This window comes from Monodon monoceros, unplaced genomic scaffold (assembly GCF_005190385.1).
Source record: "Monodon monoceros isolate NGI ecotype Baffin Bay Population unplaced genomic scaffold, NGI_Narwhal_1 Super_Scaffold_16, whole genome shotgun sequence".
NCBI lineage: Eukaryota > Metazoa > Chordata > Mammalia > Artiodactyla > Monodontidae > Monodon > Monodon monoceros.
Window position 1 is genome coordinate 94,194,992 of NW_021703772.1, and position 23,623 is coordinate 94,218,614.

Here is a 23,623-nt window from a genome sequence, read left to right on the forward strand (position 1 = left end):
TCACTTCTGACACTTCTGATTCTTAAGTTCTAGTTCTAATACTATCTGCAGACGAGTTCAAATATGGCTGGTATGTCAAATGTCTGGTATCGTGTATCATTAAAAATGCATTTTATGGAATTAACCATATGGTCCAGCAATCCCACTCCTGGGCATATATCTGGACAAAACTGTAATTCAAAAAGATACATGCACCCCTATGTGCATAGCAGCACTATTCACAATAGCCAAGACATGGAAACAACCTAAATGTCCACTGACAGAGGAATGGATAAATAAGATGTGGTACATATATACAAAGGAATACTACTCAGCCATAAAAAAAGAATGAAATAATGCCATTGGCAGCAACATGGATGCAACTAGAGATTGTCATACTAAGTGAAGTAAGTCAGGCAGAGAAAGACAAATACCATATGATACCACTTATCTGTGGAATCTAAAATATGACACAAATGAACCTATCTACAAAACAGAAACAGACTTACAGACATAGAGATCAAACTTGTGGTTTCCAAGGGGGAGGGGAGGTGGGGGAGGGATAGACTTGGAGTTTGGGGTTAGTAGATGCAAACTATTACACACAGAATGGATAGACAACAAGGGAAAAACTAGCACAGAGGGAAAAAAGAAAAAATGTATTTTAAAATTCAGTATTTCATATCAGATTCCGTTCTCCTCCCCCTGCCCCCAGTCCCCACTCAGGCTCTCCCTCTAGACCATGCAAGCTGCCAGGCTGGTTGGACTTGAGGTACAAAGGTGGCAGAAATGGCCCAGACACTGTCACCAGGAAGCAGCCTCTCTCCCACATGACGAGGTTCTGAAGGACAGCTCCACGGAGGCTCTATTACAACCACCTCCAGCTCTATTCACTCAGCCTACTGCTCTCTCCCCCAGATCTGCTTGTCCTCCTGGCTTGGCCGCTTCTGTCCTTTGATATCAGCATTATCTTTCTCATCCCTCTGAGACTACATCATTTTCTCACTTCCCTCGGCTTGACGTGTCACCATCCCATCCATTTCCCAATGCCGTTAATTCTATCTCCAGAATGGACGCTGCAAGGGCCCACTTCTCTCCATCTCCACTGCTCCAGCTCTGGTCCAAGCCACATACTCTCTCACCTGGACGACTGCTCCAGCCTCCAGCCTCCAGCCTCATCTCTTGCTGCTTTCACTCTTGCTCCCCTCCAGCCCAGTCTCCACAAAGCAGCCAGGTAAACTCTTAAAACCCTAAATCAGACCTCGCTGCCTCCGCCCGCTTAAAACTCATGAATCGATTCTTGTTGCCCTGAGGTAAAATCCAAACTCCTTAACCTGGCCTAAGACCCTTCATCATCCAACCCCTGCCTACCTCCACAGCTTCATCCCATGCCTACACCTTTATAAGCAGGCTCCTTATTAACCCTTTTCAGAATATTCTAAGTATGCTGTTTGTTTTCTGTTTGGAACCTGATTGACTTAGCTAAAAGATATGTACATAAACATATTAAATAATACTATGTCCTTTTTAATACTATGTCCTTTTTAATAGGTGCGTGCATGTAAAAGTAAAATCACAGGAAAAGGTCTGGAAAGATACCCACCAAACTGTTAATAGGAATTACTTTTGAGCATGGGGAGGGCTGATCCAAGGGAACTGTAGCTTTATCTTCAATAGCTTAAATTTAAAAAGGAGAATTTATTTGACAGCCTTATTTTTTTAAAGTACCTTAAATCAAGAAAGGTTTCATTTGATTTTGTCCTTTTTTGTATGAATGTTATATTTGCATTGCAAATGGGACTCTTTCTCAGTTCATGTAGTTAGTTAATTCATATAATAAATGCATGTAAAATGAGAAAAATAAATAAAAAATAGAAAAAAGAATTTATTCAGATTCTACGTATGTAATGGAAAGTTAAGCTTAAAAATAAAAACAGGAAATGAGGATATTGGACTAGAGGAATGGCTTTCAATCGATTTTGGCTGCGACCCCACATTAAAAAATATATTTTCCATTGTGACCCACTACATCTGTATAGATCTATTGGGGCTGGCCAAAAAGTTCGTTCGGGCACGGTGTTCCGGAAGAAGGCGAACAAACTTTTTGGCCAACCGAAGATTTATACAGATACAAACTGAGACAAAAGTTTGATGAAGCAACACTTACTCTTACCATGAACAATACATTCTGCTATTTTCTTTTGTAATCTATTTTATTTTTAAAGCTGTCCTAACCCACTGAATTGATATTATGACTCACTGTTGGGTTGCAGCCCATATTGTCAAACACCGGACTAGATGCTCCCTAGTCCTACAGTCCTATGATTCTTTATCTTCATGAGAATTGCCCCCTGCCTTGGCCTTCCCACCCCCTGGAATTCCCTTACTATTTATTTTCTCTTTTGCTCGGCACAAAATTGTCGCTATCTGCATGTCCTTTATTCATTTGAGTGTCTTGCTGGCTCTGCAGGGAGAGGGAAGTCATGTTTTAGAGCAGGAACATGATGATTGAAAATCACACATAATAGTGTGTCTGAAAATGCTAAGTGTGATGGAAATGGCGTGTGTGTGTCTTTGTATTTCAAGGGCGTGAAGAACACTCAGTCGATGTTTCTAGATGCTGCTGACCCATGGATTTGAACTAGGTCCCGTGTCTGGCCTCCTTTGAACGCTGTTGGGTGTTCCTGCCATCAGCACTCAATTCTGCCGCCACCCCATGCGGCTCCTGAGAGGAGGCCGTACATACTTTTATGAATCTTCAACCAAATTATAAATATTCAACCCAAGGACAAAATGTTGTTTTTCAGTTCTGAACAAGGCTTTACCATGGCAAACAAATACCCCTTGGTTCATTCCAAAAGCATTGAAAAACCAAAGATTAAGAAGAGAAACAAATAGGGCAGACCAGAGAAGTGTATTGCAAAGACCTTTCAGAAAACAGGAATCTCTGAGGTAAATCATTCATGGGGGACAGAAAAGATTTGTTCACCAAAGGGATACAGGAGAATGAAAAGAAATTTCTACCCCAAAGCGCTGGATTTTCTCATTGCTCTTAGCTGAATTTGCATATTTGTATATATTTGCATGTTGTTTTCCAGTGACTGTGATCCCTGACCACTGTAATTAGGTAAATACCAATTTGGTTCTGTTTTGGTTTGTTTTGTTTCTGAAACAGAGGAAAGGAAAGTGTCACTGTTTTGTTTTATAAGACTACTGTTATATCCAGTTTTGCTGGAAATATCAGGTAATAGATTTGACTGGAAATATTTTCATTCTTGGATTTCTTTTTGTTTGTTCTGAGGTTTTTTTTTGTTTTTGTTTTTTTTTTTGAGATTTGCTGTGAAGTTTTTGCAGTCTCTTTGACACAGAAACAAGATGAAATGAAGGCCATTCAAATCCAGTGTCAAGGTTACAAACTGCAGCCTGGGACAGGGAGTAAAAAAAAAAAAAATTACATGCTGCCCATCCCTGCACTTGCGGCTTCCTAGGGGCCTTGTCATCATCTCCACTCGGCTTGTCTTCTCTTTTGGGGAGACTTGAGGCCAGCTTAGATCATCAGCTCCCAGGCTAGGAACTGACACTTTTCATGGGAGAAGTGCAGCCCAGTGTCTAAATTGGCACTTAGTGGGTGGCCTTTGATGAAGGTGAAAATGGGCTGCTCCAGAGATTCTGATGTTTAAAAAACTCTTTAATGATTCCCCACTGCCTTCAAGATCAAGTACAAAGGGCTAAACCCATCCTCCAAGGCTCCGTCTGTTGAGGCTTCTGCCTACCTCTCCAGCTTCTTCCCACCAGTTTGTGCCCCAAACTCTTACCTGCCTCTATCCATCCTCCACAGATCAGACAAGGTGACCTTTTTCAGCCGCTAATACCCTCCGAAGAATTTGCATTACATTGAGAATAAAACCCGGCCTCCTTAGCACATGCTACGAGTCCCTCCATGATCTGGCCCCTGCCTACCTGGTTTCCTTCCATCTCCCCCCTTTCACCACATCTCAGCCAAACTGCCCTCCTTCCTGTTCCTTGAACACAGCTCTTCCTCATATGGCGGGCTTCGCGACTGCTATTCCCTCAGCCAGGGATGCTCTTCCAGGCTTTTCTTTCTCATCCTCTAAGTCTTTGCTAGCTCCCCGACCAGCCAGCCCAGATGCATCTCCCCAGTCATTCCCTGTTCCAGCACTGTTTTTTATTTCATTCTCTGAAGTGATCACGTTTGTTTGTCTCCCCCTAGAATTTGAGCACCTCAAGGGCAGGGAGTATGTCTGTCTTGTTCACCAGCATATTCCGCGTGTCTAGACTTGTGGGCCTGACATCAAATAGGTGTCAATAAAAATCAGTGAGTGAGTGAGTGAATAGAACCAGTGGTTTTCAAACTTGAGTGAGCATCAGAACCAGCTGGAGGCTTGTCAAAACTCAGATTGCTGGGCTACCCTGGTGGCGCAGTGGTTGAGAATCTGCCTGCCAATGCAGGGGACACGGGTTCGAGCCCTGGTCTGGGAAGATCCCACATGCCGCGAAGCAACTAGCCCCATGAGCCACAACTACTGAGCCTGCGCGTCTGGAGCCTGTGCTCCGCAACAAGAGAGGCCGCGATAGTGAGAGCCCTGTGCACTGTGATGAAGAGTGGCCCCTGCTTGCCGCAACTAGAGGAAGCCTCGCACAGAAACGAAGACCCAACACAGCCCAAAATAAATAAATAAAATTAAAAAAAAAAAAAAAGGCAAAATTCCTTTAAAAAAAAAATAAACTCAGATTGCTGGCCCTATCCTCAGCGTTCCTGATTTTGTAGGTCTGAGGTGAGGCCCAAGAATTTGCCTTTCTCCCAGGTTCCCAGGTGAAATTGAACTTGCTGGTCCACAGACCATACTTTGAGAAATGCTGGTACCAGCCCCAGCCAAATGCTTGAGTTCTAGGCTTACGTATGTTTGATATCTCCAGGCCTTTGCTCCCTGTCTTTGCTTTCTAGCTTCCTTTATTCCTTGGGCAAGCCTTCACCTCTGCTTCCAGACCCAGGATGAGCATCACTTCTTCCAGAAGGCCTTCTCCAGTCCTTGGTGCCCAAGTCTACATCCTCCAGTACCTGGTGCAAAAGCTGTCCTTACCTCGTCACAGTGCATTGAGTTACCCCTGCATGTGGTCTTCCCACACCACCAATCCTCCAGGGGCCTTAGTCATGTCTGTGCTCCACTGGGAGCTCAGGGGGGCTCCCCATGCACTCCACGAGGGCATATGATGCCTCTGAAAATGAAGTCAGACCTGACCTCTGTGCAGCTTTAGATTTGCAGCTCTCTCTCAGGCTGAATGCTTTACCCCAAGCCTTCTTCCTCTCGCTCTTTCCTCTGACCAAACTCAACCCTTTCTAACAGTGGCTTCTCCCTTTTGCCTCCAGCGTTTAATTTCTCAGCCTGTGCGCAAACCTAAACTGTTCCATTTATTTGGTCAGCTGTAATATAATGTCTTAACTGTGGAGAGGGCCAGGTTGCTTCCTTGACACAGAGCAATGCTAAAATTGGTTCTAGGGCAAAAAAAAAAAAAAAGAGAGAGGGAGAGAGAGACATTTCTTAATAGCTTGTGCAATTCCAATTTTATCTTCCTAAATGCTGTTCTTTGACGTTAGACGTTATCCCCATTTTTGCAAATAATTTTGAGAAACCTCAGTGCTGTCCTCTTGCCTACTATAAAGTCAATTGGAGGGCAGAAGAGTTGGGGATTCCTAGAGGCCCGTCTGCTGGAAGGTTTCAGACTCAGGAGGTCTGTGGGTCTGAGGCATGCTCGTGCTTTGGGAGAAACTCACCTTGCCATGGTGTTGGAGCTGCACCCAGCCTCCGTAACCGAATCTCTGTGGGGGAGAGGAAACACAGTTAGACTGAAAGGTCAAAGCAGCTTTGAGAGGACTGCAATAAAGGCGCATCCCTGGGACAGAGCATCCCAAGCTCTATCCTTTCAAGCAACACTTTCCCATTTTTCCCCATGCTCATGATCACTTATTCAACATTTATATTCAAATCAATGTTTTTCCTGAAATGTATTTATTCAGGAAGAAAATTCTCTATCATAGAAGTGCTAGTTTTACCTTTTCTCCTAATGCAGGTTGTAATTTTTAAATAAGGATGCACATTAAAAAATATTTGTGTACCACCTAAAATCCTTTCCAGGCCACTAGGAGTACAGACCATAGGGACCACTCTTTAGGAAATACCATCTTAGAACATTAACCCTGTTCTTCAAACTGTGGTTTGCAATCTGTGAGTAGATTATGAAATCAGTTTAGTGGTTAATGACCCAGATGTTCTAAAAACATGAAATAGTACGTGTAATAGATAAGGCTGGTGTCCTACCCATATTCCTTCCCTGTAGTGCATCTGTGCACACCAGCCCTCCTTCAACTAAAAGCACTTGCATTTCTTTAACAAGATTTTCCCTTTTGCCATTGGCGCCAACTTTGATTAGGCCCTTCTAGAAGATCAGAAGTACCAGGAAATTAGTGGTGCTAATTTCCACCCCCCAAATCCCTCAGTCAACGACTGAGGGCATTTGTATATAAACTGCACACACTGGTTTCCTCACCTCCTCGGGCAGGATGTCTTTGAGGTGAGGCACACATTCTACATTTTCACTGGCTGCCTTGTTTTCCCTGTCTCATTTCCCCACTCTACTGGTGTTTCCTGGCATCACCTCCAGAGTAAACTGTTCGCATTTGAATCCGTATCTCAGGGTCTGCTTCTTGGAAAACCCAAGTTAAGATAGTAAAGCAATGGAATGGAATGGAATGAAATAGGATAGGATAGGATAGCATAGGATAGCATAGCATAGAACAAATATATTAGAATGGCTTCTGTGTGGTATTAGTTTCATGAAACTGTTGTTTCCATTATAGATATAAATGTTTGTACCTAGTCACAGTATGAAATATATTTCTTCTTGGGGGTCATGAATAAAAATATTTGAAAGATTCTGCCTGTGAACATAGGCATATATGACTCATGTAACTATAGCTTTTAAAATCTCATTCTGTTCATTCATTCATTCATTTGTCAAACCCTCATGGAGTCCCACCATGACCAGCCTTTCTAGGGCAGAGAAAATAGAAGTGAAGGACAGTTGCAGCCTGTGTGGAGCACAGTCTTGAGAGGGCGAGGCCGGGGTGGGTGGGTAATTGAAGAGCCTTACCATGTGTGAGGCATGCTGTGATAGAGTGACATACAGGTTCCCCGGGAGGAGTGGGGGAGGGTACTGACACACAACATGGGCCAGGCGGTGTCATGGGAGGGAGGCTGGAAAGGTAATCTGGGGTCAGATTGGAGAGGTGCTTCCAGTGTTCAGCATTTCCACGCTCCAGAGCAATGGCTCTCAAAGTGTGAAGTTAGGAGGAGGGCGTGGAGGCCAGAGACCACAGTGTAAAGGGCTCATGGACAGCTCTTGTCAGCAACAATGGGTAGAGGTAGTGAAGCTAAATATTGCGCAACTCCTCGCTTGTTGTGGTTGGATGAGACCAGGTGACCGTGGCTTGGCTCTCATGTCACAGTACAGGGACGTCGTCTTGAGGAGACCAGGTTTTGGCAGATCCCTCTTCCTGGCTTCCCTCTCACCTGCAGACTCAGAGGGGAGGTCTGGGCCTGCAGCACAGGGGTGTTTGTGTGTCTCTATGTCTGTCCCTGCATTCTGCCCCAGTAGACTTAAGATTTGGTCAGTTCTTTACCAGCCTTGTTCTACCTGGGCAGAAGGTCTGTTCTTGAATTCCAGCTCCAAATTGTCACATTAGCTCTGGAAGTCCACCTGTCTCCTCCCAGGTGACACTGGAGGACCTGGCTTAGTAGGCTGGTCACGCAAGGGAACCTGTCCATCAGGGACCCCAGTTTCTCCTCCCAGCACCCAATTTCTCCTACGTCGGTGCCCTCCCACCCCTTCATGCATTCAGTACCCTTGTGCTTTTCCCCTCTCTTCTCCTGGATAAAGCTGCCCAGTGTGCATGTCGGGGGAAGGGGTGGAATGGCCTCAATCAGTTACACTTTAGAGTAAACCGAAATGCTCTCTCGAACCAGAAATTTACCATTGAAATCTTACTTTACTGTAAAAGGAAAGGTTTATTTCCTTCTTTCCTTCCTTCCTCTGTTTCTTCCTTCCTCACTTTCTTTCTTTCTTTTTCTTAATTCTCTGTGGAATGTTAACCCATAAGTTAGCTGGTGAGAGAAGTATTGCCCTGGGGAAGGGCAGAGAGGCAGGGAGGGGCAGAACGGAAGGATCTGGTCACACACAACAGTCCGCCTACAAGATACTTTCTTGGAGTAACTTAACATCTTGAAGCCGCTGTTTTCTTATGTGTGAAATGAGGCTCACCGCAGTCGCGGTGACATAAGGTTTTATGGGAATTGACTGAAACAATTCGGACAAAGCTATGGACACCAGACCTGGCTTACAGAAAGGGCTTCATCAATGCTAACCATGATAATGGTGGTGACAGTGGTGGGAGCAGAGGCGGTGGTGGCAGTAGTAGTGATGATGATGGTGATGACGGTGGTAGGGACGGTGGTGATAGTAATGGCAGTGGTGGAAGCTATGACATGGTAGTGGTGATAGTTGCGGTAGTACGTTTGGTGACAGTGATGGTGCCAATGATGGTGATGGTAGTGGTGGCAGGCAGTAATGGCAGTGGGGGTGGCATGGCGGTGACAGCCTTTTCCATCCTGAGGTCGTGAAATAAGGTGGACGCTGGGAGCAGACACTAAGGAGTGCTGTGAAGGAAGAAGCCCTTTGTCACTCTGTGTTCCTCCGTTCCCTGTCTTGGAAAGCACTTGGAACGCTTTGGAATACCTTGTACTTGCCCTGAGCCTTTACAAAGACCTAACCTATTTGGGGCAACTTTATTCTGCTCCAAATCTGGCCTCCACACAATACCCAGGCTCTCATCCTAGGTTGAACCAAGCCTGGGGTCTGAAATTTTTGACCCTTGGAGTAGTTTTTGCCAGAGCATATGCCAGGAGGCATTTACCATCTGAAAATGTTTGACAGTGACCAGTGTCCCATAGACAGTTATGGGCATGACAAATAAAAAAACATATTAAAAATTCAAGGGAGGGCTTCCCTGGTGGCACAGTGGTTGAGAGTCCGCCTGCCGATGCAGGGGACGCGGGTTCGTGCCCTGGTCCGGGAAGATCCCACATGCCGCAGAGTGGCTGGACTCGTGAGACATGGCCGCTGAGCCTGCGTGTCCGGAGCCTGTGCTCCGCAGCGGGAGAAGCCACAACAGTGAGGCCTGCGTACCACAAAAAAAAAAGAAAAAAAAAAAAACCGTTAAAAATTCAAGGGAATTCAGTTCTATCTACAAGAGTTGTGTTTCTGAAATGGGTATATGTGAATCAGAGGTTGATGAGCTGAATGACATTTTTAATGTCTTGGGGACCTCACACTCATGAGGTGAATAATGAACCCCCTGGGTGATGAAACCAGATATCTGTTTCCTCAGAGGAGTTGTTTAAAAGTCAAGTTATGTCTGGGGTTTTGTCTCCTAAAACCTTACAGCGATCAAGTGCAATTAAATCATCACTAATGAAAGAAGATGTAAATATATAATTTTTTTCCTAAAGGCTGGAATTTTGGGACCCCATTTAAAGTTAGAAGAATCTTTGCAAACCCTACTCTCAGACACCTAGTAGGTGGGCAGTGAAGTCTTGCTGAAGGAAAAAGCTGAAACCTTATTAGCATCCTTGTTGTTATGAATAATCCCATTGTGGATCAATCTGAAACAACTTTCACCCTGGTTTCTTGGGCCAGAGTGTGGGTCCTGATTCATCAGGAACAATGTAATCAAGTGCACCCTGAATCTACTCTCTTTCTACCTCAGGTAGATTTCCCCCCCTAAGGATATTAACTCTAACTCTGACTCCAATCATTATTAGCAAGTGAAAATGAAAAAATTTCTCAAATCCCAGTCCTTTGTAATCATTAGTTAATCACCAACCCAGGAGTGTTGATTCTGCTTTTCTATTTCTTCACTGCCTAAGGAGGTCAAGGATTTTGAAGTGTGTCTATTAATATTTAACAAGAAAAGGCAGGTTTGAAAAGAGATATCTGTTCTTCCAAAGGGGCTTCATCTTCCAAAATAAAACTAGGACTGGCTTATTCGTCTCATTTTTTTTTATTGGGAAGTTTGAAAAAATGGTGAGAGAAGATCGGAGATTGATGTTTTGAAATAATATTTTACCTCCCAAGAAACGATTTGAAGACAAAGGAAATTCTGCTAGAAGTATTGAACTCTGTGAACACCAAGGACTGTCTGCTGTCCACTAATGTCACTTTAATACTCTGATCATATAGACTGGAAATAAGGAAAGAGAGAGAGAGAGAAGGAACCCAGCACCATTTAGATGTATTTTTATTTATCTCCCTCCTCCCAGTTTGAAAACACAAACTGCTTTCTGCACATTGTTTCATCACTGACTTGCCTGCAGTCCAACGGAAACCTCCAGCGCATAGCAGATCACATTGCTTGACCTGTTGTGAGGAAGCCCTCAGTGGGTTTACATGAGTGTGGAGAGTTGGGGAGCGGGCTGGTGTCTAGCAGAGGGAAGCAGGGACATCCCCCCCATGATGTGCTCCTGGGCAGCTCTCGGAAGGTAGGTGTAAGTGTAGAGCTATGGAGGGGCCACCATAGCCCCACGAAGCTCTGGGATTCTAGGCTCGTTTCTGAGGCTCAGGGGCCACCTTTGTCCAGCAGGGCTAATGATAGAAATCCTATCTGAAACTCACAAGATTTTATGTGAATCAAATTACATGTATATATTGCTCTCTGGAAGTGTAAGAGTATTATGATTGTTATTACCACCATCAGCATCATCATAATCATCAAGTATATCAGTTATCGAAACAGAAACAGACTCACAGACATAGAGAAGAGGCTTGTGGTTGCCAAGGGGGAGGAGAGGCAGGGAAGGGAAGGATTGGGAGTATGGGATTAGCAGAGGCAAACTATTATATATAGGGTGGTTAAACAAGGTCCTACTGTATGGCACAAGGGACTATATTCAATATCCTGTGACAAACCATAATGGAAAAGAACATGAGAAAGAATATATATATATTATATGTATATATACTCAGTTATATACATATAACTGAGTCACTTTGCTGTACAGAAGAAATTAACACAGCATTGTAAATCAACTATACTTCAATAGAATTTTTTTTAAAAAGTATATCAGTTATCTGCTTGCAGGGTGTGAGACTGCTTGATAAAAGCCTGGTTTATGGGTACAAAATGCCCCTCCCCTCTTTTCAGGAATAATTAGAAGATAGGAGGGCATAACTAGAAGATAGGAGGGCATAACTAGAAGATAGGAAGGCATAGCTAGAAGATAGGAAGGCATAACTAGAAGATAGGAAGGCATAACTAGAAGATAGGGAGGCATAACTAGAAGATAGGAGGGCATAACTAGAAAATAGGAAGGCATAACTAGAAGATAAGAAGGCATAACATAAAGAGCCAGCAGAACTTGTGCATGGGGCATCTCCAGGGCACACAGCTGTGGCTATAGCATCCCCATGCTCTGCATCCCTGAGCTTCCGGAGCAGTTTTGTTTTTTGTTTTTTGGAGCAGTTTTAACAATGCCTTCAGGGCCCTGCATTAGGTGGGACGGCTAGAAATTGTCAGCTCTTGGTGACCAGTTCTCAGCTCAAAGTGGAGGCAGGCTTGGGAGGTAGGGTCATGGCACAGGATCCTAGGTAGAATGTTTTGGGTATTCATCACTAACATTGTGAAGTGGTGTCTACACTTTAATAAAATATGATGAGGATGACAGCATTCAGAGCAGCAAGTTCCCATGTAGGCACTTAGGCTCCTTTTGGAGGGGTTAGTTTGATAGGGTTAGTTCTTACCATGAACTATAATAGGAAAACCCTTCAAAGATGGTTTAGCCTCACTTGTATTTTCTGATCTACAATGTCCACTGTCCATCTTACCTAAAATGCCAGTGGACAAAGAAACACTTAAGATGACCATTCTTCCAGGAGACAAATATGAGAAGAAAATCATTTCATCTACCTGCACAATGAAACAGTGAACCACATTTTAATTAGAGTTTGGGTTCATTCATTTTTCCTCACTTGGGATAGAAAAGATGAAACACTTTGAGTAGTGTATAAGTACTAGAGAAGGCTGAAGATTAGGTAAAATCTGATACTTAGCCCGAACAAAACTCAAACCAACTTTAAATTTCTTTCATTTTCCCCACCTTCCTGTTTTAGTGTTCATTTAAAAGTTCTTAATGACAAAAAAGAAATGTCCATCTTTTGAGAAACACAGAGAAGAGTCTTGAGAGACATTCATTGTGCAAACGTTTCATGTCATTTCCTCTAGGTTTTTTTTTTTGATGTTCCTACTCTGTACTTCATAACAAGGATTTACAGCTTAAAGAACATCAAAAAGGAATGGTTTCAGACAGTGTCTTAAAATAGACTAAAAAAAATTCCACAGAGCTATCATTTGGTGCTTCTGAAACTTATTTTAAACATTTTAGAAAGGAGATATGTTTTAGAAGTAATGAGAACCTATCACATTCTGTTTTTTAATAGTCTCTTACTTGAAACTGTAATTGTCACCTATCTCCCCAGAAGCTGAATATGTGACTTAAATGGAAGTAAACCTGCTTGACTTACATTGTCCAGAAGTTTTAAAGAGTGCTTCATTTGAGGGGAAAAGGGATTTTGAGAGAACACTTACTTCTTTTTATCAACGTTCTTTCAAAATAAATATGAAGTCATTAAAAAAACTAGGGAATCAGAATAACTTAATAACTACCAAATAACTTAAAATCACTCCTAAAGCAGAGAAACTTAACATCTAACTCCCAAAAGAAGACATCATTCTATAGTAGAGGCATTGAGAAATGTTGGAGAAGTTCTAGAAATAATTCAGCAAATTAATCACCATTACCTTCTTTAGATCTGGCCATTCTTTTGGTAGAATATGACTGTGGATGTCAATTTTCATCTCCATGGGATCAGAGGAGCTGCATGTAAAGAAAGAAGTTTTGATATGAAGAGGTCTTCATGAAAACAATGCAGTTAATTGATTTACTTCGTCCTTAACAGCTGCCTTCAGGCACCACTCAGTATGCCTGCTTAGCCGGTGTAGATCCATTGGAGCTGCCTTCTTAAAGTCCACAGTTCTGTTTATCTGTCCACTTGGCTTTGGGTCAACAACTCTTTGGTAATCAGGACTCCGGGCACAAAATTAAAAAAAAAACAAAACTGTACTAAACCCCATGAGGTCAAATGTACTGCAGACTGCTTTTGAGTTACAGCAGGTCAAAAATGGACTAATCTTTGTTTTTGAATATTTTAATTTTTATCAAGATATACATAGTTAAAAATCAAATATCAGAAGACTTTTAAAGAAAATAATAGATCCCTGACTCATCTGTTCTTATTCTTGGTTTCATTCCCCAGAAGAAACCAATTGTAATGCTTTTTGCTTTTTGTATGGTAGTTACCTCTAGGTCTTTAAACAATACTTAGCAATTGGCTTGTTCATGAAAATCTAGCATGTTGAAACGTGTGGAGGAAGTTTCATCTTGACTTTTAAATCATAGAAAGAACCCATACTTGGTATATGTTATTTCCTCCATTGCCTTTTCTTTCATTTGTTCATTCATGCATTTGACAAACTTTTATTGAGAACTACTGTGTGCTGAGAATATAAGGTTGAGTGAGAGATAAAATGATACGTACATTGTTATAGGTATTTGTACAGAGTGTAAGTGTAGGGAGAAGTAGAGGGTTGTCAGAGCAGTTTGGGGAGGGCTTCCACTGGAGCATGAAGGGAGGCTTATGGTCATGCTTCCAAAGAGAGCCGGGAGCAAAGTAGCCCTTTATTGTTCTGTGTTTGTCCTTTCCTATTCCTGGAAAGCTTAAAATGTTCAGGGGACCTAAGGACCCTGGCAAAACCTTGAACCTGCTTTGGAATGCTTCCATCAGCTCAGTCTCCACAATGAAGGGACTAGGTAGTTTAAAAAAAACAGCCTTCCTACTAGGCTATTCAACTAGAATCTGGATACATTTTAACAAACATTCTTTTCAACTAGATTCTGGATAAATTATAACAAACATGTTTAAATGCTTGCTCAGCTTGAAAGAAAATATAGGAACTCCTCAAGATCATTTTTGTAAAAAGTTCAATGAGCTTAAGCAAATAAATGAGCCTTAAAATAACATGGAGGCACATGCCAGTACTCAGGGTAGGTGTAAGCAGTTTTAAAGCACTTTCTATGGGCTAGGCACTGTTCCAAGCATTTTACTCAAATCAATTCATTTATTCTTGATAACATTCCTATAAGAGGAACTATTACCAATATCCATTTGATAGGAGAGGAAACTGAAGCGCAGAGAAGTTAGGTAACTTGTCCATAGTCACACAATAGTGAGTGTGTGAGTAAATAAGCCAGAATTTGAACCCAGGTAATGTGGATTCAGAACCCTGGAGCTTTGAAAATTAATATCCTAGAGGGAAGTGGGAGATCATACCATAGGCTTGTATGAAGTTGAGACTCCTTCATTAATGAATTGGAAGAGACACTTGCATGGAGATGGGAGGGGATTGAGCATATATAAGAGTATATAAGGGTGTCACAAAGTACAAAGGGTAGATTAAGAAAGTCTAAAAGGAGTCTAATTGGAGTGCTAAAAGAGGAGAGAGAAGTTGGAGGAGAGATATTCCAAGAGATAATAGCTAGGAATCAAAACCTATATCTACAAGGATTAAGAAAAAGAACTCCCTTTCTAGAAACTTTCCAGTGAAACTACAGAACACCAATAATAAAGATCCTATAAACTGCTAGAGAGAAAAAGAGAATGCCTTCAAAACTCAGCAATTAGACTGACGGCCAACTTCTCACAGCAATGATGGTAGCCGTAGGACAATAGAATAATATGTTCAAAAAGCTAATAGTCAGCCTGGAACTGTATACCTTGTAAAATTTTATTTTAACAGTGAAGAAGAAGTAAAGAAATTTTCAGATAAAAACTGAGTTTCCTACCAACAGAACTCACTTAAGGAATTTCTAATGATATACTCCAGAAAGGAGCAAAAATGACCCCAGGAAAAAATTGTCTGAGATGTAAAATGAGTGGGGAGTAAAGAAACTGGTAATCTTATAAGTACATTTAAATAATATTTTTAATAATAATAATAGTGATGATGATGATGATACCTATTCTACAGAGTTAAGGCACTAGCAAAAGGTTGTCCAGCTATATTCTTTTTTTTTTTTTAACGAATTTATTTATTTATTTTTGTCTGAGCTGGGTCTTTGTTGCTGTGCTCGGGCTTTCTTTAGTTGCAGTGAGTGGGGGCTACTCTTTGTTGCGGCACACAAAGGGCTTCTCATTGCTGTGCCTTCTCTTGTTGCAGAGCACAGGATCTAGGCGCCGCAGGCTTCAGTAGTTGTGGCACGCAGGCTTCAGTAGTTGTGGCTCGCAGGCTCTAAAGCACAGACTCAGTAGTTGTGGCGCACGGGCTTAGTTGCTTCGCGGCATGTGGGATCTTCCCAGACCAGGGCTCGAACCCGTGTCCCCGGCATTGGCAGGTGGATTCTTAACCAATGTGCCACCAGGGAAGCCCTGTCCAGCTATATTCTTGGTTTTTCTCTCCAAAGCATGCCCTCCTAACAGTGAATCTCCTAATTTTAACATCTTTTGCAATCTTGATAAGCTGATAATTTCCTAAATCATCAAGTCCTGGTTCCTTTTCTCTTACCAGTTTTTTGATCTTTTTCCTCTTGCATTTGACTATAAACAGCAAGAAAGAGCCAGGATGAACCTTTAACATTTTGCTTAGAAATCTCCTCAGCTAAATGTCCAATTTCATCACTTAGAAGCTCTGATTTCCACACAACTGCAGGACACACAATTGAGCTACGTTTTCCATCACTGTATAACAAGGATCCCCTTTCCTCTGCTTTCTAGACTGTCCCTCATTTCCTTCTGAGCCCTCACCATTAGTGCCTTTAACATCCATATTTCTACCAATGATCTATTTATGATGATTTAGGTATTCCCTAAGACAGTATAAGCTTTCTCTACCATGCTCCTTAATTCCCTCTGAGCTTTCACTGGTAGAATCTTTTAACATCTGTATTTCTACTGACTGCCTGTTCAAGGAAATCTAGGATTTTTCTATCATGCACCTCAAAGTTCTTCTAACCTCTGCCCACTGCCCAATTCCAAAGCCACTTTCATATTTTTATGTGTTTCTTACAGTAGCACCCCACTTTCAGAGGCCAAAATCTGCACTGGTTTCCAATTGCTGCTGTCACAAGTCTTAGTGGTTTAAGCCAACACAAATTTATTCATTTATAGTTCTGGAAGTCAGAAGTCTAAAATGGGTCAGCAGGGCAGTGTTCCTAAAGAAGGCTCTAGAACAGAATTGGTTTCCTTGCCTTTTCTAGCTTCTAGATACTGTGTGCATCCTTGGCTCACGACCCCATCCTCCATCTTCAAAGCCAGCAGTTAGCATCTTATAGTCCTTTTCTCTGCTTCTGCCATCACATCACCTTTTTTTGACTCTAACCCTCCCATCTCCCTCTTCTAAGGACTCATGTAATCACAATGGGACCACCCAGATGACCCAGGATAATTTCCCCATCCCAGGAGCTTTAATATAATCACATTTTCAAAGTGCTTTTTCCCATGTAAGGTGGCATTTTCACAGGTTCTGGGGGTCTTCGAGTAGGGACATTATTCAGCCTACCACAATTAGGCATGGTAAAAAATTTCCAAAGTAACTACTAAAAGATTACATATAGAGTATGTAACTTCCAATCCAGTTAAGTGGAAGATGGAATAAAGAAAAAAAAAATCAATTCAGGGACTACCTTGGTGGTGCAGTGGTTAAGAATCCGCCTGCCAATGCAGGGGGCATGGGTTCAATCCCTGGTCCGGGAAGATCCCACATGCCCCGGAGCAACTAAGCCCGCGAGCCACAACTCTTGAGCTTGTGCACCACAACTCTGAAGCCCGCGTGCCCTAGAGCCTGCACGTTGCAACTACTGAGCCCACACACTGCAACTACTGAAGCCTGCATGCCTAGAGCCCATGCTCCATAGCATGAGAAGCCACCGCAATGAGAAGCCCACGTACCACAACGAAGAGTAGCCCCCACTTGCCACAACTAGAGAAAGCCCGCACACAGCAACGAAGACCCAATGCAGCAAAAAAAAATACCAAACCCCCCCCCAAAAAAAATCAATTCAGAGGAAGGCAATAAAGGAAAAAAGAAACATAGAAAAGATAGGCAAATAGCACAAAATGAAATGGCAGAAATAACAACATCCAACCATGTGTTGTTTATAGGAAATGTGTTTAAACTATAAGTATACAGAAAGTTTGAAAGTAAAAAGGTAAGAGGAATTAAAAGAAGCAAATCCTAACCAAAGGAAGGCTATGATAGCTGTTTATCGTAAACAGGGTAATTCAAATAAAAGAGACTATAAAACAAAGAGCATTATTAGAGCAAAAGAGGACCACTATATAATAATAAAAGGTTCAACTGATTACAAAGCCATAGTAATTCTAAATTGGTATAACTAATGGCCTCAAAATGTAAAATGCACACACACACATACATATTTGACAAATCTTTCAACATAGGTCTCTCAATTATTGATAGGTCAGTCAAATAAAAATTATCTGCAGGGAGCTCCAGAGGAGGGCCCCAGTGCTAGGGAACCACCAGAGAACGTCAAAACCATTCCACAAGAGAAAGAGATCCTTTTAAGCCCCAGCCTGCCCACAGAGCTGTAAGCCATTTTACTACATGGTCGGTCAGGTAACAATTTGCCTATAACCCTAACATTTAATCTCTCTCCTTGCTTCGACTCTGCCAATCAAAGAGATCAGTCTTAAGGAGAAGCAGAAATGCCAGTTGGGGAAGGAGAAGAAAGGACCATGTGCCCACCTTTAGGAAGAGAAATCGTACCTTTCAATGAGAATTGAAGAGATTATTAATATATTGTACTAGACATTTTCACTTTTTTACCTATGGATGGGTTTGCAATTTAAAGTGACTTTAGGAAGTTTTACTACCTAGAAGGGAGTGGAAATGTCATGGAGACTGTCTAGGTTTTCATCCAGAAGAAGCAGAAAGACTACCTTCACCAAGCAGCATTGAAAGGAAAGTAGGAGATTTAAAATGTTGCACATGCAACTATATCCAATGAGTCCTGCGTCTTCAGTTTACGTGTAACAGAAGAAGAGAACAATGCTTTTACTTCTGCTTATAAAGACAGGCAAACTTTTTGGCTAAATGTGCAGAAGGTCACAGGGTCCTCATGTGCAAAAGATAATACTCTTTCAGTTCCTACCATAACACTAAGGAAAGTGACAGCAAAAAGGAAAATTGTATAAGATCTCATCTCCACATTTAAGAAAATGAGTTATAAATCAGATGAGCTTTATACTGGCATTTCTTTGTGGAAAAAGGCAAAAGATCTTTAAATTATTCAGTAGTTGTATAAAAATAAAATATGGTTTAGACCAAGTCTGAGTACCTCCTTTCTCCTGGCCCCAAGCTGACGGCTAGGAATCAGCTCAAATACCAAGGTTCAGCTCCTGACTCTACTGATCATTAGTCGGATGGCATTGGGAGAGTTACTTAGTCTCTCTGTAAAATAGGGATGATAATAGAACTGACTTCATAGAGCTGTTCTACGTATTAACTTGAATAATATAAAACTATCAGCAATGAATTAGATGATGACACATAATCCAGTTATTTCTTAGTCCGCCATACGCAGACTGGCAGGAAGTCTGATGGTGGATTATATAAGAACCCTGGGTTTATGTGATGCAGGACTGTGTGGTTGGGACATCCCCTCTGCAGTGGTCACCATGATTGTGTTTCTTCTTGTCCAGGCCTGTGATCCACTTGAAGGTAGGCAGCTCCATGGGTAGAAAGGACCTCTCCTGCAGCCTCCCATTCCAAATTGGAATTCTTCTTTCCTCCAGTACCTGCTGCTCTTCTTGTGTTTTCTCTATCAGTGAATGACACTCTATCCAAACCAAACTTCTCCCTCTCTGCCTCTCCTTCCCTTCCTCACAATCAATAAAGCATCAGGTTTTTTTTTATTCTAACCTGATTGCGTCTCCCAACCCAGTTCCCTCCTCTGTAGTCTCACTTTTAGGCCCTCATCGTGTCTCTCCAGGATTGTTTACTCGCCCACTAATGGTCTCTGACTCCAGTCTTGGCCCACTGTAATCCATCCCCAGGACACTTGGCCTTCCAGCTTAATGCTTTTCCTGTTTTCTCACTGCTAAGTACAAGCATGCATGGTAAACAAGGCCCCGTATGTCCTTTTCTACCTCTTCTGTCCCTGTGCTCTGTGCCCTGGCCACACGGAACGCTTTATTCCTCCCCAAAGGGAATGCATTCCCCTTTTTGTCTTTATTTATGGCATCTTTGACCTCTAAGGTCTGAAATGACCTTTCCCTGTTCTTCTTTCTAACAAATGTACACCTATCCATCACTGAACATTTTGGGCTTAAACATCACTCCTCTATAAGCCTCTCCTGACTACTCCCATCTCTAAATGGTAAAGGGGGACTACCCACTCCTGGAAGGCTTAGTTGAAGGAATGAGTGAGTAGGAATGACCCTGATAAAGCTGTGAATGATTTCAAGTTCATCTTCAAAGATAACAGAATCCCTTTCTGCTATCTTTTATCCAGCCTGTAGCTTTTGGCACCCAGAGACCTCTTTACCTATTTTTCTTCCTTATCAATACTTGCTATTTGAAGAGGAGCTAGTTTTAGTCTTCTGCAGTTGAGTTTGCATTTGTCTACATTGGGGAACTGTTGAATTAATGAATTTTTGAGAAAATACCATAGGGCCAGGAACCATGTTTGTCTTGTCTGTTAAAACCCCCATGAAAGGCAAATGAGTAGGTACTTGTGATGATTAATTTTATGTATCAAGTTGGCCACAGTGCCCAGATATTTGGTTGAACACTATTTTAGATGTTTCTGTAAAAGTTTTATAAGTTTTTTTGGATGGAATTAACATTTGAATCAGTAGTCTTTGAGTAAAGCAGGTTACCCTCTGTAATGTGGGTGGACACTTCTAACCATTTGCAGGCCTTAATATAAAAAGAGTGACGGTCCTGGATGAGGAGGAAATTCCACCAGCGGATGGCCTTCAAACTTGAACTTGAAGCACCAACTCTTCCCTGGGTCTCTAAACTGTTGGCCTACCTTGCAGATTTTGGATTTGCCAGCCTGCACAATCACGTGAACTAATTCCTTAAAACTATAAATGTTTCATAAATATTTGATGAACTAATTCATCAATTAGCAAATACATATGAATAGGTGGATAAAATGTATTTTTCTGGAACATTTCTCTCTAAGCCTCATGTGGAATTGTTATGGGAAGGGTTTCAGCTTTTATTCAATATCATGCAGCAACAGGTGTCATTCCCAGTATTTCTGTGAAGTCTCTGGCACTTTTTATATTTGGAAAATTAGGTGTTCAAGGGTAAAAACAGAAGCCAGCTCTTGGATTTTTAGGGTTTTTTCAAATTGAAGTATAGTTGATTTACAATGTTGTGTTAATTTCTGCTGTACAACAAAGTGATTCAGTTTTATATATGTGTATATAATTATATACACATTCTTTTTTAAAATATTTTTTCCATTATGGTAGGTAGGCAAGCCAGTCGTGAGGGGGCCTTGGGGTGAGGGATGAGTCAGCAGGCACCTGTGTGTTGATGATGGAAGGAAGATGTTTCAATATATACCAACATGGACAGTGACCCAAACCAGATACCACTGAAACCGAGTTCCCCTGCTGAGTTTATGATTAATCTCTCTATCCAAAACTTTATTCCCCTGCTTATCCTGCCCCTGTTCCCCTCAGGACTGAAGAGTATCAAAGAAAAGGGGACCCTCTGGTCTGCTCTCAGTTACAAAAGCCCCTCGGTGTCCCCTTTTACTTGTTTGTAGAAAAAGACTTTAGTTTCCTAGGCCCTCCCTGAGTTCCAAAGAGCAGACTCAAGCAGTTACTAGTTAGGGAAGTGAGGAAAGGCAGAAACAAAGGTAAGGCAGTCAAGCAAGAAAAGTAATGATAGATTAAACAGTAGTTGATCAATAAAACCGAGTCCTAGTTCCTTCTCAAGGGATATACATAACAATTTGATGTATATCTTGAGTTGTTCTACAGGAACTATGACCCCCACCCAAGTGGTGGATGGTGATTACATGCTGACCACAAGCACATAGAACCCATACTGGTTGGAACCAGAAAGTTGATGATTTAAACATCATGCTGTTACCTCACCACCAACCAATCAGAAGAAAGTCAACTCTTGCCCCTAATTTTGCCTTTAAAAACTCTTCCCTGAAAGCCATCAGGGAGTTCAGGTCTTTTGAGCATTAGCTGCCCATTCTCCTTGCTTGGTGCCCTGCAGTAAATGCTGTACTTTACTTTAGCACAACCCGGTGTCAGTAGATTGGCTTTGCTGTATGGCAGGTGAGCAGACCCAAGTTCAGTTTGGTAATAACCACCTCTGCCTGCTAATGCCTTGGGCTCCACAAGACAGTAAGGAGCATCTGGGGTAATGGTTTAGAGCACAGACTATAGCATAAATTTACGGACTTTATTTCCCTGAGCAAATTACTTAATTCTCTATGTACTCATCTCCCCATATGTAAAATAGGGGAATAATAAAACCTACCTTGGGGGAATTCCCTGGCTGTTCAGTGGTTAGGACTCTGCACTTTCACTCACGGGGTCCAGGTTCAATCCCTGCTTGGGGAACTAAGAACTCACTGCCTGGGCTTGGCCATAAAAAAAAACAAAAACAAAAGCAACCCAAAACCTACCTTGGTCTGTTTTAAGGATCAAATGAGATAAGACATGGAAGGCATATAAAATTATGCCTAGCATAATGTAAACAGTATATAAGGGTTAGTCATTGTTTTTCATGTTATTGTCAACACATAAGCCCTCCAGAATTCAGACAAAACCTCAAGGAAAATGTGTGGGTAAGGGAAAACCTGAAATAACTGTGATTAAGTTTCTGCCATCTGATGACATAAGGATTTGTATTAACAGTTGAGAGAGATTATTGAAAAGTAGAGAAACTTACATTTTGCATGCATTTATACAATGGCACACTGGAAATTTTTGCAAGCTCCACTTGGAATTCCAGGTGTTATTATATGGGCAGGGAAGTTTTTGGGTGGAAGTTGGGGTTGATAATTCCATGATATATAGGCCATATTATCAATGGATGTGAGCCACCTGAGGAAGCCTGGAGCAGTGGAGACCAAAGTTTAGGTGGAGGGTTAGCTAAGGGGGGACAGGAAGTGATGAAGACCAGAGTACAGGTAGAGGGTTAGCTTTGGAGAGGAGTGATCACCTGTCTTTTTGAGGGTGAAGGGAGAGATGAAGTGATACAAGGGGCCATGAGGTGTCACACGAAACCTCAACCATCAAGGGCTAATACCTATGGTCTTTCTGAGATGGGAAGTGAGGTCATCTACTGAGTCAGTGTTAGAAGTTTAAAAAGAACAGGAAGAAAGGAAAGAAAGGAACAGCTTTACAGTGGCATTTGAGTTGCTTGCTAGGTGATGAACAGCAACATCAGGGCTACAGTGTAGTTGGACTTTAAGAATGTTTAATGGAAAACCACTTGAAAACACACAAAGGAATTTTTAGTCTAGGGGAAAATGCAGCTATAAATGCACACAGTGGTTCTATTAGAGTAGTGAGAGTCTGAATTATTTTTTTAATCTCTGTATTTTCAAAATATTTCATAATGAAGTTACAATAATCTCATCATTGGAAATGTTTATAAAAATATAGTTTAAAGGAATTTATGATGTGTTGATTGTCAGTGTTCTCAAAAGTCACCATACCTAATGTCATTTTTGACCATGAATCACAATGCTTTGTCTTCTCTAAGCAGTTTTTTTTTTTTTTTTTGGCTGTGCCTTGCAGCATGCAGGATCTTCGTTCCCTGACCAGGGGTTGAACCTGTGCCCCCTGCAGTGAGTCCTAACCACTGGACCACCAGGAAATCCTTCTAAGCAGTTTTATCGACGCTGTCATCTCACTCTGATAACCTAGGCATGATTTAGCTTACCTATTTGACAATAATCCCACAGTGATGTATATTCTACTCCAGTTGACCCCTGAAATATTTTTTAAATCAACTGCAGGAAACAAGAATTAAGATTCAATTCAGGATCTCTTCTGATTACATTAGCTTTTGCCAGATCAGAGTAACCTAATACGAATCTACATTCATAGAGACCTATGCCTAGTGGAACTCAGGAAAAATGATTGGCTCACACTAAATTAGATTTATGAGTGTCAACCTAAAAACTAGTGGTACACTTGAATTTTATTCATATTTTTTTCTCTGTGACTTTGAATCAGAGATCAGCTCTCCTCTCTAAGTCTCTTCATTCACAATTGCCGTAATTGATGCCTAATTCGGAAATGAGGTGGTAGGCATTTACGTAATGAGGGATTATGTGTTGTTCACTCATAATGACAATGCTAAGGCTGTCAATCATTGCACGCTTTTACAGTGCTATGGAGGGAAGAAGTGGAAATGAATGCATGTGAAATCCATCACCTGAAGTGCGTTTAG

The 23,623-nt window shown here is 41.8% G+C and overlaps 1 protein-coding gene across 5 annotated transcripts in view; it reads right to left on the reverse strand.

The window, feature by feature from the left end:
* The window catches only part of ACMSD (aminocarboxymuconate semialdehyde decarboxylase), a 64,484-nt gene extending 51,333 nt beyond the window's left edge, over positions 1-13,151 (reverse strand). The window contains exons 1-2 of one of the 5 annotated variants that reach the window (XM_029226158.1): positions 12,908-13,116; positions 5,774-5,818 (exon numbers count right to left, since the gene is read on the reverse strand). Coding sequence is in view for 2 of the 5 variants with exons in the window: in XM_029226156.1 (XP_029081989.1) it covers positions 5,774-5,818; positions 12,908-12,970 (108 nt within the window). In the remaining 3 variants the exon portion in view is untranslated. Of the gene's footprint in view, positions 1-5,773; positions 5,819-8,043; positions 9,115-12,907 lie in introns of those variants that run through there. The other 4 variants (XM_029226159.1, XM_029226157.1, XM_029226156.1 and 1 more) reach the window with 4 other exon arrangements.
* Between the last annotated feature and the right edge of the window lie 10,472 nt (positions 13,152-23,623).